We start from the raw sequence: 14,776 nt of genomic DNA, 5'->3' as shown, positions 1-14,776 counted from the left end.
CAGTACCACAATCAGCAGATCAAAGAGATGGATCTGCCTATAAACAAGCTGATATATTCTATTACTCATGTGGCCTTGGGCACAGTGAATGACTGGAGAGAGGAAGAGTCCAGCTTTTACAACTATATGTTTCTATTTACCCAAAGAACAGGAGTGGTTTTGCCAAACTGGACATAGTATAACTGCATCAATTCTATAGTGAAAATCTAGCACTAGTTACAAGCATTTTCACAGCCTTAATTTGAGATGCTGGTTTTAAGCTTTAAATCGGTTATCTGCAGGGTAAAGCATTTCTGTTATTACAGGTAATAATTTCTCAGAATAATTTTTCAGTTATTAAAGCTACAAAGGGACTGCCCTCCAGTTTGGAAGCAACACCAATAGCATTTTTTAAAAGACTTTTCACTTATTTCTGTAGCTGCCATTAGTCTCTGTATTCTTTGTCCATTCAAAAGTATCAAAAAGAGTATCAAGGAGCTGCCGTTGAAGAGCCTCCAGAAGATCCAGTTGGTGCAAAATGCAGCAACCTGCATGGTTTTGTGCAGACCTAGGTGTGCACATATATCACCTCTCCTGCGGGAGCTTCATTGGTTGCCCATTTGCTTCTGGGTGAAATCCAAGGTGCTGGTCATCACCTTTAAAGCCCTTCATGGCTTAGGACCAGGTTATCCGAGAGACCATCTCTTGCTGGTCACATCTACTTGACCCACCAGAGCAGGGAGGCAAAGATTGTTGGGGGTCCCATCCCCTAGGGCAGGGGTCTGCAAACTTGGCTCTTTTAAGACTTGTGGACTTCAACTCCCAGAGATCCTCAGTCAGCTTTGCTTTGCTGGCTGAGGAACTCTGGGAGTTGAAGTTCACAAGTCTTAAAAGAGCCAAGTTTGCAGACCTCTGCCCTAGGGAAATACACCTGGTGAGACCAAGGAGAAGGCCCTTCTCCGTAATGGTTTCCTCTCTCTGGAACGTCATTCTCCCAGAGATTAAAATGGCTCCCACTCTGACACTCTTCAGAAGGCACTGAAGACCTGGTTCTGCCAGCAGGCCTGGGGAATGCAGAGCAGGATGGGAGCCCCTTAAATGGCTCATACGATGTGTTGTCGCTGGGGCAGGCCGGGGGAATAATTTATGATTCTTTTATTAGTTTTATCATTTTTATATGATGTTTTTATATTCTTGTAAGCTGACTTGAGTCGCCATGTGAGAATAGGCGACAATATAAATATAACTAAATACATACATACATAATCTTATCTTGAGTATGACTTAATCATTTTAATTTTTTAGTTTTTTAAAATATTGCTAATGACAATATCACTACTTAAACATTTCATTATGCTAGTGATTTCTGGTGGTTATTTTTTTTTTAATTCTTCCATATTGGTGGTGCTTTTCACAAAAGTTAAATTCTGTGAATAAATAGAAGAAAGTTGTAATTTCATACACTGACTGTGTGGCAAATTAGATCAGTAGACTACCAGTGAGTCCAAACATTATAAATGAGGACTTTCATCCACTTGAGGAACAAAGACAGCTTCAGAGCATTATCAAAAGGGAAAACTCCCTGGAAGCCTCACCCCAAATCAAATATATGATTTGTTCTGACAAGCATGTGTTGAATCCTGCAAATCAGTCATTGGTAGCTTTATCTTCACCGGCTGAGAAGTAAATAAAACCTTGAGTTTTAAACTGGTTGAATGAAAATAGAACAAGTGACTGAAGCTGCACTGACTGTGATTCCTGCCTTTGAAGCCCACGGAACCAAGATGATTTCTTAAGATAGTCTTAAAATATCTCAAGATATCACCTTCATTCAGGGGTGAAATGGTCCCAGTTCGGACCAGATTGCACGATCCGGTAGCGATGGGGGCAGGTAGTTCAGAGAACCGGTAGCAAAAATCCCTGCACACACCCCCACTGCCCACGCCTCGCTGTTCCTCTTCTCTGTCCCTGAAACCCTCGGTGGTGATATAGCTGCAAACGGCCTTAAATGACTGCCGTGGCACTTCAAAGGACCGCACTACAGCTGATCAGCAGTGTAGGCAGCTAGTAGACCGGTGCCTCTATTTTTAAAGAAAGTAGACTGCCAAAAAAAAAGCACTTGGTAGACTGGGGCCTGTCAGTAAAAGGCAATTGGTAGACCGGGGTCTGTTTTTAAAGAAGGTAGACCAGGGCCTTTCAGTAAAAAGCAATTGGTAGACCGGGGTCTGTTTTTAAAGAAGGCAGACTGGTGCCTCCCAAGTTTTGTATACTTTATTATTTTTATTATTTATTATTATTGACCATGCCCATTCAGTCACCTGACCACCAAACCACACCCACCAATTAAGCCAAGCCCACAGAACTGGTAGGGAACATTTTTAGATTTCACCCCTGCCTTCATTCCAAAATATCACCCTAAGATATCACCTTGAATCATTCCAAAAGAAGCTCATTAAAGACTGCTGCTGAGTCAAATCTGCCAAAATATATAGAATGTACCAAAAAGTCAGAATCCATAAGCCATTAGAATTCACATTAGAAGAAATGCTACTATGTATTCATAGGTCATGAGTTAAAGGAATCAGGAAGTATTTAGAATAAAATGGTAGCCAATGTGAATGTTTAATGTAATGTATTTAATAAATCATGTTATATGGAACTATGGAACTAGCTCTCATTCCAAGATGTTACAAATAAATATATGTGAAATTGTTCACTGTTTTGCAGTGCATAACAAAAAGTGATTTAGTGTAAGTACTAAAGGGAGCATTAGGCAAGTTTCTCTGCATGCTAACCATGACCCATTCAATAATTATAATGTGAGTAGAAGTGAGGTCCTCCTTTAATTTCCTAAGTATTAAGGTGGATAGGTATTTGTTTTTGTAACTTCATCACATTTTGAACATGTTGTTCAATACCTTAAATTTGCTTTGGTTAAGTAGGTAAATTAACTTCTTTAACATAAAATTACATCAATAACAACTTAGTGGGTGTTTTTCCTTTGTCCAAATAGTCCTTTGTATAGGACAGAACAGTCCATTGGTAGATATGGTCCATAGTTTATTGGTTTTGGTAGGGAGAAGGAAGGTGACAGTGACCAGTTTGATGACACAGTGGGGGCAGGAGTAGCATCTTCTTTTTAATTCCTATTAAAGTAAATGATGGCCTGATTTTATAGACTGTGGGTTTTACAGTTTAAATGTAAAATATAATATATAGGAATTTGTTAAGGTAATGATGATTTAATAGCTGACCAGCTGCTGTAAGGCTGTAAACCGAGATGATGCAATGAAAATGAGTCAGCAGGGTATCACTTTAAGAGGCTGTCTATATAAGGGAGGCCATTAGAGGGCGTCTCTCTCTCTCTCTCTCCTAGTGTATCTCTCTCCTCATGTTCTATCTCCGTTGTAGTTCTCTGTGTATTTCTATCCGTGTCTGCTTCCTGCTATAGTTGAAGATTAATTGATTGATTGTCTGGCTTTGCTTAGCACGTGTATGTATATATACTGTAGATAACTTGCAGATAAACCACTGTTTGTAAGACAAAACCTCTGTGTATTGTATTTTGCTCCTGGATTGTCTTAAACTAGCAGTCACACTGTGGACACTCTGACAGAATTTCAGGGATTCTTTGAATAATGTTTGTGGTTTACTGTCTCAGACTGGTAGGAAAAGCCCATTACAGATTTTTAGGACTTGCACTGCCAACATGTGGGTGGTGTTTGGAAGTGGTTCCAGGGATTGCAAAAAAAAAAAAGGGGGGGGGAGGGAATTCAGGGCTGGAATTTGCCTAATCCTGCTCAAACCATGTCCGTACAACAACCACTACAATAATCAAGTGCATGAACAAACACATCACAATGCTGGGCCGGGAGTGGGGAAGAGTTAAAGTACAAAATTTGCTGTGGACCATGTTTATTATACCTTTGTTTAAACATTGACTCACGGCTAAAAGAGACAGAAGGCACAGTGTGAAGTAGCACTAAGAAATTAGACTCTGCGGAGAATGAAATTGTGTAACTTGCTATTGTTTGCCTGCCCCAATTCATCCTCTTGCTGTTTTGTGCTTTTATCCCCTTTGCAGACCTTGTGATGAGCAGCATCCAGAAGTCAAAGCAAACCTTTATGTGAACAATCTGGCAGAAGCTGTTGATGTAATACTCAAGAATTTGCATAAATAAAAATGCTGCAGGAGTCCACTCTAGGCAGATGTTAATGTAAGATCTTTGGCATAGCTCCACATTTCTAGCAATGTTCAAGCCTTCCTCCATTGTTTATGGACTAATTGGGAAGCAACTTACAGTACCTCAAACATGCCTTCAACAGTCTAGTTTAATTTGCCATTGTATCCAGCTAAAGTGATATATTAACCACAATAAAAGTAAAAACAAAGTTCAGTGCATCCCTGTTACTCTGCTCTAGAATCATTTGAATCTTGTTTGTCTGATTTGGGGTTACTATAACGCATCACTGAATAAACCTCTGTGCCATGAGAACTGCTTTTTGTCTTGGCCATTTTTTATTATTGTCTTATTTCTTGCAAGAAATAACCCTACAGGAAGGGTGTCAAACTCTATTTCATTGAGGGCCGCATCAAGGTTGTGTTTGACCTAAGGTGGTCGGGGGTGTGTGGCCAGAGTAGGCATGGCCAGCTCAAAGTCACTCGTGTCGGGGACGCCTGTGGTGGCCCAAGCGTTCTGCCAGCAAAAAGGGGCTCCTGAGCTCCGTTTTTGGTTGCGACAGCCTCCTGTAACCCTCTGCCAGTGAAAACGGAGCTCAGGAGGGCTGCATGCAGCCCTCCCAAGCTCCATTTCCACTGGCAGAGGCACCACAGGCTGGTCCTTCGCTGTTTCCAGGCCGGCCCCTCAGGCCAGATCTAAGCATTCCCCGGGTCGGATCTGGCCCATGGGCCTTGAGTTTGACACCCCTGCCCTACAGAAAGCAATCACTGCAGATCCTAAAGAGTTTTGTGCAGAATTACCTCAAAAGACACAAGTAAGATCATGTCTTTGGATAATTTTTCATTTTTATTGTCTCCACCCATTCAGTAGGAAGAAAGAAAGAATCATGCTAAGGAATATAGACAGATGTTTATACAACAGTCAGTGTTGATCAGCATCCATACTACAGCTGGCCCAAATGTTTCCTCCTCCTTCCTCTGGGGCAGGACGGATCTTCCAAGTTTTCAATAGAAGCTGGTTTTCCAGTGTTCCTGAGGGTGGCATCCTGTAGCATTAAAACAAAACTTTCCACATTCCCAGTCCCTGAAGCAATTTTGCTTTCTTTTAATCTGTTTTAACAAGAAGATGAATGAATTACATAAACATAATGTAGAACATGTAGATGGTTTTAAGATGCATGCAGCCTTCTGAAATTAAAGGAGGAACAGCAGAAGATTCTGAAACACCGTTTGAATCACTGGTAGGCGTACAACTGTTACTTTAGTTTGAAAGCTGGATTGAAAGATCCACATACGGTGGGTGCCTTCTTTATATTATTACGTTTATATATTACATTTCTTCGTTGAAACTTGAAAATTCTTACAGGTAGTCCTCCACTTACAACCGTTCATTTAGTGACCATTCCAAGTTACAACAGCACTGAAAAAAATGACTTGTGGCTGTTTTTTTTCCAGAATTCTGGACTGTCCCAGGATAGTTTCAAAAAATACTTGACCTTTAGTTATTGTGATCTCCTCATGAAACCCAAATTAAATAAGAGCTCATCAGTTTGATGTTTTGTGTACAGGTAATCCCCGGGTTACAAGTGTTCCCTTAGCGAAAGTTCAAAGTTACGTGGTAAGCACCCCCTAGTGTTTATGAACAAGTCCCAAAACTATGAATTTTGCAGCACCATGGTAGTTGTTCGCCCTTATGAACAACCAGAGGCTCTGCAACATTCATCCTGCATTTTGTGTCAGCCAGAAAGAGCATTGAAATGGTGGACCCGCCCCTCCGAAGCGTTCTCTCTCTCTCTCTCTGTCTCCCTCCCTGTCTCTTGTTGCCAAGTGAGAAATTTGTTAAATTTTGCCACATTTTAAAATTTTTCTTGCCACATTTCTTAAGTGAATCACTGCAATTGTTAAGTTAATAACACAGTTGTTAAGTGAATCTGGCTTCCCCAATGACTTTGGTTATCAGGTTACAAAAGGTGATCATATGACCCCTGGACACTGAAACCGTCATAAATATTTATTTATTTATTTATTTTTTATTTATTTATTTATTTATTTCTTTTATTAGATTTTTATACCGCCCTTCTCCCGAAGGACTCAGGGCGGTGTACAGCCGAAATAAAATACAGAATATATACAATTAAAAGAAATTAAAAGAAACTATTAATAAATGGCCGATAATTTAAAAAATTTACAAATATTTAAAATCTCTAAAACCCCAATTTAAAATCAACTATTTATGCCAGTCCTGCTTGAGTAAATAAGTATGTTTTTAGCTCACGACGGAAGGTCCGAAGATCAGGCACTTGACGTAGACCAGGGGGGAGTTCGTTCCAGAGCGTCGGTGCTCCCACAGAGAAGGCCCTACCCCTGGGAGCCGCCAGCCGACATTGTTTGGCGGACGGCACCCTGAGAAGGCCCTCTCTGTGAGAGCGTACGGATCGATGGGAGGCATACGGTAACAGCAGGCGGTCTCATAAGTACCCGGGTCCTAAGCCATGGAGCGCTTTAAAGGTGGTAACCAGGATCTTGAAGCGCACCCGAAAGACCACAGGAAGCCAGTGCAAACTACGGAGCAGTGGTGTTACGTGGGAGCCTCGAGCGGCTCCCATTACCACTCGCGCAGCTGCATTCTGGACTAACTGCAGCCTCCGGGTGCACCTCAAGGGCAGCCCCATGTAGAGAGCATTGCAATAATCCAGCCGAGATGTAACCAGAGCATGAGTGACCGTGCATAAGGCATCCCGGTCAAGGAAGGGACGCAACTGGTGAACCAAGCGGACTTGGTAAAAAGCCCTCCTGGTGACGGCCGCCAGGTGTTCCTCAAAGGACAGCCGGCCATCCAGGAGGACGCCCAAGTTGCGAACCACCTCCTTTGAGGCCACTAACTCGCCCCCAACAGTCAGCTGCGGGTGCAGCTGACTGTACCGGGGTGCCGGAATCCACAGCCACTCCGTCTTGGAGGGATTGAGCTTGAGTCTGTTTCTCCCCATCCAGACCCGTACGGCTTCCAGGCACCGGGACAGCACTTCGACCGCTTCGTTGGGGTGGTCCGGGGTGGAAAAGTACAGCTGAGTGTCATCAGCGTACAGATGATAACTCACCCCGAAACCACTGATGACCTCGCCCAGCGGCTTCATATAGATGTTGAACAGGGTAGGCGAGAGAATCGACCCTGAGTACCCCACAAGTGAGGCCCTCGAGGACGACCTCTGCCCCCTGTCAACACCGACTGCGACCGGTCAGAGATAGGAGGAGAACCACCGATAAGCGGTGCCTCCACTCCCAATCCCTCCAACGGCGCAGCAGGATACCATGGTCGATGGTATCAAAAGCCGCTGAAAGATCTAATAGGACCAAGGCAGAGGAACAGCCCTGTCCCTGGCCCTCCAGAGGTCATCCACCAACGCGACCAAAGCCGTCTCCGTGCTATAACCGGGTCGGAAGCCGGACTGGAGCAGGTCTAGATAGACAGCTTCCTCCAGGTGCCGGGAAGCTGCCATGCAACCACACTCTCTACAACCTTCGCTAAAAGCGAAGGTTGGAGACTGGACGATAATTTCCCAAAATAGCTGGGTCCAGGAAGGCTTCTTCAGGAGAGGTCTCACCACCGCCTCCTTCAAGGCGGTGGGGAAAACCCCTTCAGCCAAAGAAGCATTTATAATCCCCTGGAACCAGCCTCGTATCACTTCCTGAGCAGCCAGTACTAACCAGGAAGGACACGGGTCCAGTAAACACGTAGTCGCATGCAACCTCCCCAGCAACCTGTCCACGGGAGCCACAGAATCAAACTCATCCCAAATAACCTCAACAAGACGAGTCTCTGTCACCTCGGCTGAATCATCGCAATCATGGTCCAAGCCATCACGAAGCTGAACGATTTTATCGTATAGATAACCGTTAAACTCCTCGGCTCGACCCTGCAGAGGGTCATCCCGCCCCTCTTGTTGAAGGAGGGAACGGGTCACCCGAAACAGGCCGGCGGGCGGTTATCTGCCGACGCAATGAGGGTGGAAAGCGTGGGCGTTTCGCCTCCCTCATTGCCACTAGGTAGGTCCTGGTAAAGGACCTCACTAGTGTCCGATCAGCCTCGGACCTGCTGGACCTCCAAACACTCTCTAGGCGTCTTCTCCGGCGTTTCATCTCTCTCAGCTCCCCGGAGAACCAGGGAGCCAATTGAGATCTACGCCAGGTCAGAGGCGTATGAACCACTTACCAAGCATCCAAATATAAATCACGTGACCATGGGGATGCCACGAACAGTGATATGTGAGAAAAATGGTCATAAGTCACTTTTTTCAGTACTATAACTTCAGTCACTAAATGAACTGTTGTAAGTCGAGGATTACCTATATGGGAAAACACCTGTGCAGTTGCATCCTAAAAGTGATTGTTCGGTTTTCAAACATATAAAATTCCCTAAGATATTTTCCCTGACATGTGAAAAAATGAATTTCTTGTCTCGGCATCAGGCACCTCTCCTTCAGATCAGGTCCTTCACAATTAAAAAGAAACCCTCTTAATACCCTCTAATTATATGAGTTGTTCTGTCAAATTTAATTATAACCTGGTTGCGAATCATACCCAATATACAATTGGCTTCTCATGAGACTGGCATTCAAGATCCCAGACTTCATGATGACATGCATTTTGACATTTCCATTTATAATATTCCATAAAAGAAGGAATTAAGACATTAATGAATATTAATTATTACTTGGAATTGCAGTTAGCAACTTCCAGATTCTTCTTCAAAAATATCTGCAAATCTAGAAATAATGGGATAGACTTGCAATAGTTGAGAGGCTGAAGAAGAGAGGGGCAGAGCAGAGAAACTGTACTTTTGTACAGTTTTCCACATGTTGTTTTAACTTAACAAAACATCTAAGTCTCTCTGATGAAAAGGATAACCGGCTGGCGAATGCTGGGAGTTGAAGGCCACAGATCTTAAAGTTGCCAAGGCTGGACATGCCTGCTCTAAAAAATATCTTTGCAAAATTGTTCAGCTTGGGCTATCAATAACAAGTTGTTGCAACCAGATTCCTTTCCTGTATAAATATATTCTTGTTTGGATCCATTGCCACAGAAACATTTTTGATTTGGTGCCACACCGTAACAGTATTTAGAAGGTTTACCGAGAATTTAAAATTCTCCAGTCATAAAAGTTGGAAAAAAGTGGATTTGATCGGCGTTGGTGATATGCTTCATTTATAGATATGACTAGATGTTGGCCAAATTGGAAGAGAAAGTGTTAGCTATACATGTGCTACTATAAATAATATAAAACACTTCCACATAGGAATTAGTATAACATTTATCTGTGACAGCTGAATCTTAGATTTAACAAATCTGATGATTCCCACATCTATTCATCTATTTGTGTGTTACTGTAAGGACATTTTTGATTTGGAACAGTACATAGTATGAAGCACATGGGTACACCGATACTGATGCCGAAAAAATTTGGAAATAGTCAATATTCCTTTTAGTGCACAATGTTAACAGATGCTAATAAAAAAAAGAATCTAAAAATACTTTAGTCATTATCAAATCCTTTTTGGCAGCCGTTTACTCAATGTGAGAGGTCACTATATATTTTCATATATGTCCCTTAAATTGTTTGCTCATAGCATTTTCATGATTTAAGGCTTCTTAAATAAGTTTTTTAATCTTTTATTTTACCAAAAATATTTTTTTCTGCATTTTTTCTTCCAAAACATGCCTTTTTCCACAGAATAACATTAGCTCTGTGGAAGAATATTTATTTTTACAACAAATTTTTAAAGGCCTATGTGTGTTGTTGGGTGGCAACAGATTTCCCGACTGAACTCAGCTGACTTGAGCTGGGGAATCAGTCGAAAGTCCTCATAATGTTAGGTTCAAAGCACATCGCCATTTTGTACTGGCTTTGCTGACTCACACACTGGCTTGGAAAATATTGTGGCTGGAGATTCACATTGTAGGCAATAGTATTTTGCTAGCAGCAACTAGAGGTCCTGGGTGCTGCAATACACTAAATGAAATAATGGATCTGTTTAATGGAAATCCTCTGATCCTACCAACATTTCTTCTAGAGCCCATCCTGTCAGATTTTTGAGGAATCAGACTTAGGAGAACCTTCTCTTTCTATTCTCTTGATAAAGGGATCACCATGATTAAGTGGACTGACAAATCAAATAAGCAAGGTTGGATTTAGAAAAAATCCTTCTGAAAAACTTGATGGACAAGTTATATTAATTGAAAGCCCGTAGTGAATTCAGAGGTTAACACTGCTTATGTTGCATATGAACTGAGCTTTATGAACACCTGAGCCCAGAAATATAATCCTTGTGCCATTATTAATTCTCACTGGTCCTTGGCTCAAGTTTTACTCTTGTTACTGTATATGGCCAAAATCATTCAAGTTTTCTTCCAGGACTAGGATGGCAGATTTTGTTTCTGTAAAGCTTGAGTAGACTTGTGAGAGAAAGGAGATGGATGTAAATGAAAGAAAATATTTCCTCAACTGCTTATGCTACAGAGCATGAAATCTATGGTTCTTTAACACAAAGAAATTAAATTAGTAGTTTAGAGGATCACTGAAGAGCAAGCAAGCTCCCCGTCGCCAGGGGAGCTTTTTATCAGGTGCGCCTGATTCACCAGTTGCACCCCTTCCTGGACCGGGATTCCCTATGCACGGTCACTCATGCCCTTGTCACTTCCCGCCTGGCCTACTGCAATGCTCTCTACATGGGGCTCCCCTTGAAGAGCACCAGGAGGCTCTAGCTGGTCCAGAATGCGGCTGCATGGGTGATAGAGGGAGCACCACGATGCTCCCATGTAACACCTCTCCTGCAAAAGCTGCACTGGCTGCCGGTGGTCTTCCGGGTGCAATTCAAGGTGTTGGTTATCACCTTTAAAGCGCTCCATGGCATAGGACCGGGTTATTTACGGGACCGCCTACTGCCACCATTAGCCTCCCATCGACCTGTGCGCTCCCACAGGGAGGGCTTCCTCAGGTTGCCATCAGTCAAACAATGCCAACTGGTGGCCCCCAGGGGGAGGGCCTTCTCTGTGGGGGCACCTGCCCTTTGGAATGAGCTACCTCCGGGGTTGCGTCAACTCTTTTTTATTCCATTGTGCGGGGCTAGCCTAACGAAATTTTAATGTGGGTTTTATGAAGGTTTTTAGGATAGTTTTAACTTATTTGGCCAATCTTAGAATTAGTTTTTTAATATGTTTTAATTTTTGTTTATGTCCATGTTGTTTTTATCTTGGCTGTAAACCGCCCTGAGTCCTTCGGGAGAAGGGCGGTATAGAAATTGAATAAATAAATAAACAAAATAAATAAAATTACTTGTAGATAATTTCATGCCTAAAGATGTCCCATTTCATTTTCCTAAATCAGGGGTTTTCAAATGTTGCAATGTGTGCCCACTAAAATATTAATTTGCATCTCCCTCCTATTGATGGGCGACATGGTGAGCTTGGTGCCATGGTTTCTTCCCAAATCAGGTGGGTACTTGACTTTCAATGTTCAGATAAACTGAGAAGCTTTTAAAGAGCTAATTATATAGACAACTATACTCAACTGTGTTAAAAAAAAATTGCAGATTCTCCTACAGGTAGTCCTCAACTTACAACAGTTCATTTAGTGACCATTCAAAGTTACAACAGCACTGAAAAAAGGGAACATTTTTACACTGGTAACCATTGCAGCATTTTCATGGTCACGTGATCAAAATTCACATGCTTGGCAACTGACTTGTATTTATGATGGTTGCAGTGTCCTGGGGTCATATGATTCACCTTTTCCAACCTTCTGACAAGCAAAGTGAATGGAGGAGACAGATTCACTTAACAGTCATTTTACTAACTTCACAACTGGGGTGATTCATTTAAAAACTGTGGCAAGAAAGATCATAAAGTGGGGTAAAATTCACTAAACTTGTCTCACTTAGCAACAGAAATTTTGGGCTCAATTGTGGTTGCAAGTCAAGGACCACCTGGTACTTCCCATCTTCCTGACAACTGTTGTGTAAATCTTTACATTTTCTGGAATTTATCTAAGTTACTCTTCTCCAACCTTGTGTTCTCCAGCTGAGTTATATTCAGAATGCAAATGCATCAGGTCATATGATGTTCCTGTACTCTAAAATTATTGTGAGGCATAGCTGCCATTCAAATGTTGGTAGTATTATGCTAGTAGAAGGAATATCAGCAGCAGTGGTAACTAGGAAAGGTAACTAGAAAAGTATCTTATCCTCTCCATCAGGCTGGCCCCATTGATCCTCTCCTATTTCCTCTCCCTCTGGCTTGCCCCACAAATGCCTCTCCTATCTTATCCCCTTCTGGGGGGTAGAATGTCTAACCTCCCATCCCGCAGGCCAGATGAGTCATGCGCTGGGCACACCCATGCCCAAGTGGCAGTTGGAACAGAGTTCTTTTCAGGAGGGGAGGTGAGTAGAACGTCTTAACTCCTTAGCATCAGAGGATGTTAATAATAATATAAGAAATACTAATGATCTGATGGTCATTTCAAAAGATCCTTTCTTAGCACCTAGAAGCCAAGAGGAACATACGTGCCAAACTTCAAGTTTGTAGGCTTTGTGGTTCTGGAGATTTTGTGATGAGTGAGTGGTATTTGGCTTTTATAGATATAGATATAGATAATATACAGAATACAGAAATAGTGAAGAGGCACAATGAAAGCATGCCTCCTTTTTCAGCAGCTGAATATATTTAACATTTAACAGTAACATAACACAAGAAAAGAAAAGTGCTGAGTAGCAGTTACAGAATCAGAAAGCTTTATTTACACAGAGTAACAAGTAAATTCCTGAGACTGCGCTGCTCTATAGTGCAATAAAGTCATTTGAGAGAGTACAAATCAGCAGTTTTCTTAATTTTTTATGTCAGGGAACAGTCTTCACCAACATTAGATTTTGAACAAACACCAACTACAGAGTTGACTTTGTATATATGTCAATATGTTTGCATCTGTGCAATTACCATGAACAAAAAGACACATACATATGTATGTACGTGTACACACCCACACACCCACGCACACCCACACACCCTAGAAACTAAACATCGCTAGACTTCATGGATTTTCAAAGGCTTTTTGACCATCATCATGTTCTGATTCATTGGTTCTTAGACACTGAAAATATAAAATGCTGAAAAAGACTGCTATAATTCTAAAAATATTCTCTAGTCCTGTTTCAACAAGGAGTATCTAAAATGTATTTGTAATACAATTATCATTGGGCCAAAGAAACTATGCTACTTGTGAAAAGTTACAGTAAAATCCAGAAATACGTTCTGTTTCACCTTATTTTTTTCTTCAGTGTGTCATTAAATATAACGTTTCATGAAAACCAGTTCTAAATAGCAATGACTGTAGATCTACAATACATTCCCTATAAGAACATTCATCAGTGCTAATAGGACAAAACCCTTCCATAAAAGTTGCATTTAAAAACTTTTTTTTAAAAAAAGGGAAAATATTGCCATTTATTGCTGTTGTCATTACATTTCCACAGTAGATTGATCCGTGTGCCAACTAAGCTGTTGACCGTCTCCCTGCTGATTAGAATGTACTGCTTAGCAAATAAAAATATTTGTTGTGATGGTAGTGAATGTTCACCCAAAAAAAGTCAATATACCTGATCAAAACCTGCTACAGGAGCTAGTTCCAGTAAACTAACCAATCCAGCAGGAGCACAAGATCCCCATTAGAGGAATCAAATGGATTTTTTTTTCAGTGGATATGACCAAGCATAGATGCAGCTGAACATCATTATTTTTTTTTCTGAACAGCACCCCTGTATGTTACCATCAAAAGTATTTGCCGTAAACATAAATTTATATTTCAGATGTTTACATTTCGTGTGAATGTACATATATGCACATACGTCTCCTCTATATATACACCCATACATACGTATACACACATCCTTACATCCCATAACATTTTGCTTCTATTTAAAAAAAAAAGAAGTAAGGCTTTAAAATTTTAGTTTCAATACATAAATCATACAACATCACCAAACCCAATGCAATCCAATGAAACATCACCTGGGATTAATCTTAGGCAAACACTATATTGTTAAGTATGCAGATGTGTTCACTGTAAGGCCATTTGCTAGTGAAGCATCATTGCTAAGGCAAAGAAAGTTTGCAGCTATATAAACTAAGCTACAGCTAGGCGAGTTGGGTAGTGATCCTCTGGGGGTGGGGGGCACTTTCCTACTCTGTGTACTTAGCTTCTCATAGCTTGCAGCCCTTTTTGTTTTTAGAAAGGCCCTTATGCATAAAAACCCCAAATAAGAAAAGGCTGCCTCTATAGCACTAAAGACAAAGCAAACTGTCATTAATCAAGATGTATGTTAAGTAAAAGCTGATACACTATCTCAAAAAGCATAAGGTTAATGGCATAAGATGTACTCTCTGTTGGCAAGCCCACATAAAAATGCTATGATTAGGAATCATTATTTCCAAGTGAAAATGTGACAGCAAAGAACATGCTATATTTGTGCACAGCAGACGGGCAACCATTTCTCCGAGGATAGGACATGTTTAGTAAAAAAAAAAAAAATCTATGTAACAAAGTTGGTGGGGAGAATTTTGACAGAACCA

The 14,776-nt window shown here is 41.4% G+C and overlaps 1 protein-coding gene across 4 annotated transcripts in view; it reads left to right on the top strand.

Moving 5' to 3' along the window:
- Positions 1–4,470, top strand: part of LHPP (phospholysine phosphohistidine inorganic pyrophosphate phosphatase) — a 162,070-nt gene extending 157,600 nt beyond the window's left edge. For 3 of the 4 annotated variants that reach the window (XM_058188595.1, XM_058188594.1, XM_058188597.1), the window contains one exon: positions 4,064–4,470. In XM_058188595.1, coding sequence (XP_058044578.1) covers positions 4,064–4,160 — 97 coding nt within the window. In that variant the 3' untranslated portion in view covers positions 4,161–4,470. The remainder of the gene's footprint in view (positions 1–4,063) is intronic. The other variant, XM_058188596.1, reaches the window with a different exon arrangement.
- Positions 4,471–14,776: the final 10,306 nt, after the last annotated feature.

This window comes from Ahaetulla prasina, chromosome 6 (assembly GCF_028640845.1).
Source record: "Ahaetulla prasina isolate Xishuangbanna chromosome 6, ASM2864084v1, whole genome shotgun sequence".
Classification (NCBI taxonomy): Eukaryota; Metazoa; Chordata; class Lepidosauria; order Squamata; family Colubridae; genus Ahaetulla; species Ahaetulla prasina.
Note: the sequence above shows the minus strand (reverse complement) of the source record. Positions and strands in the feature narration are given on the sequence as shown.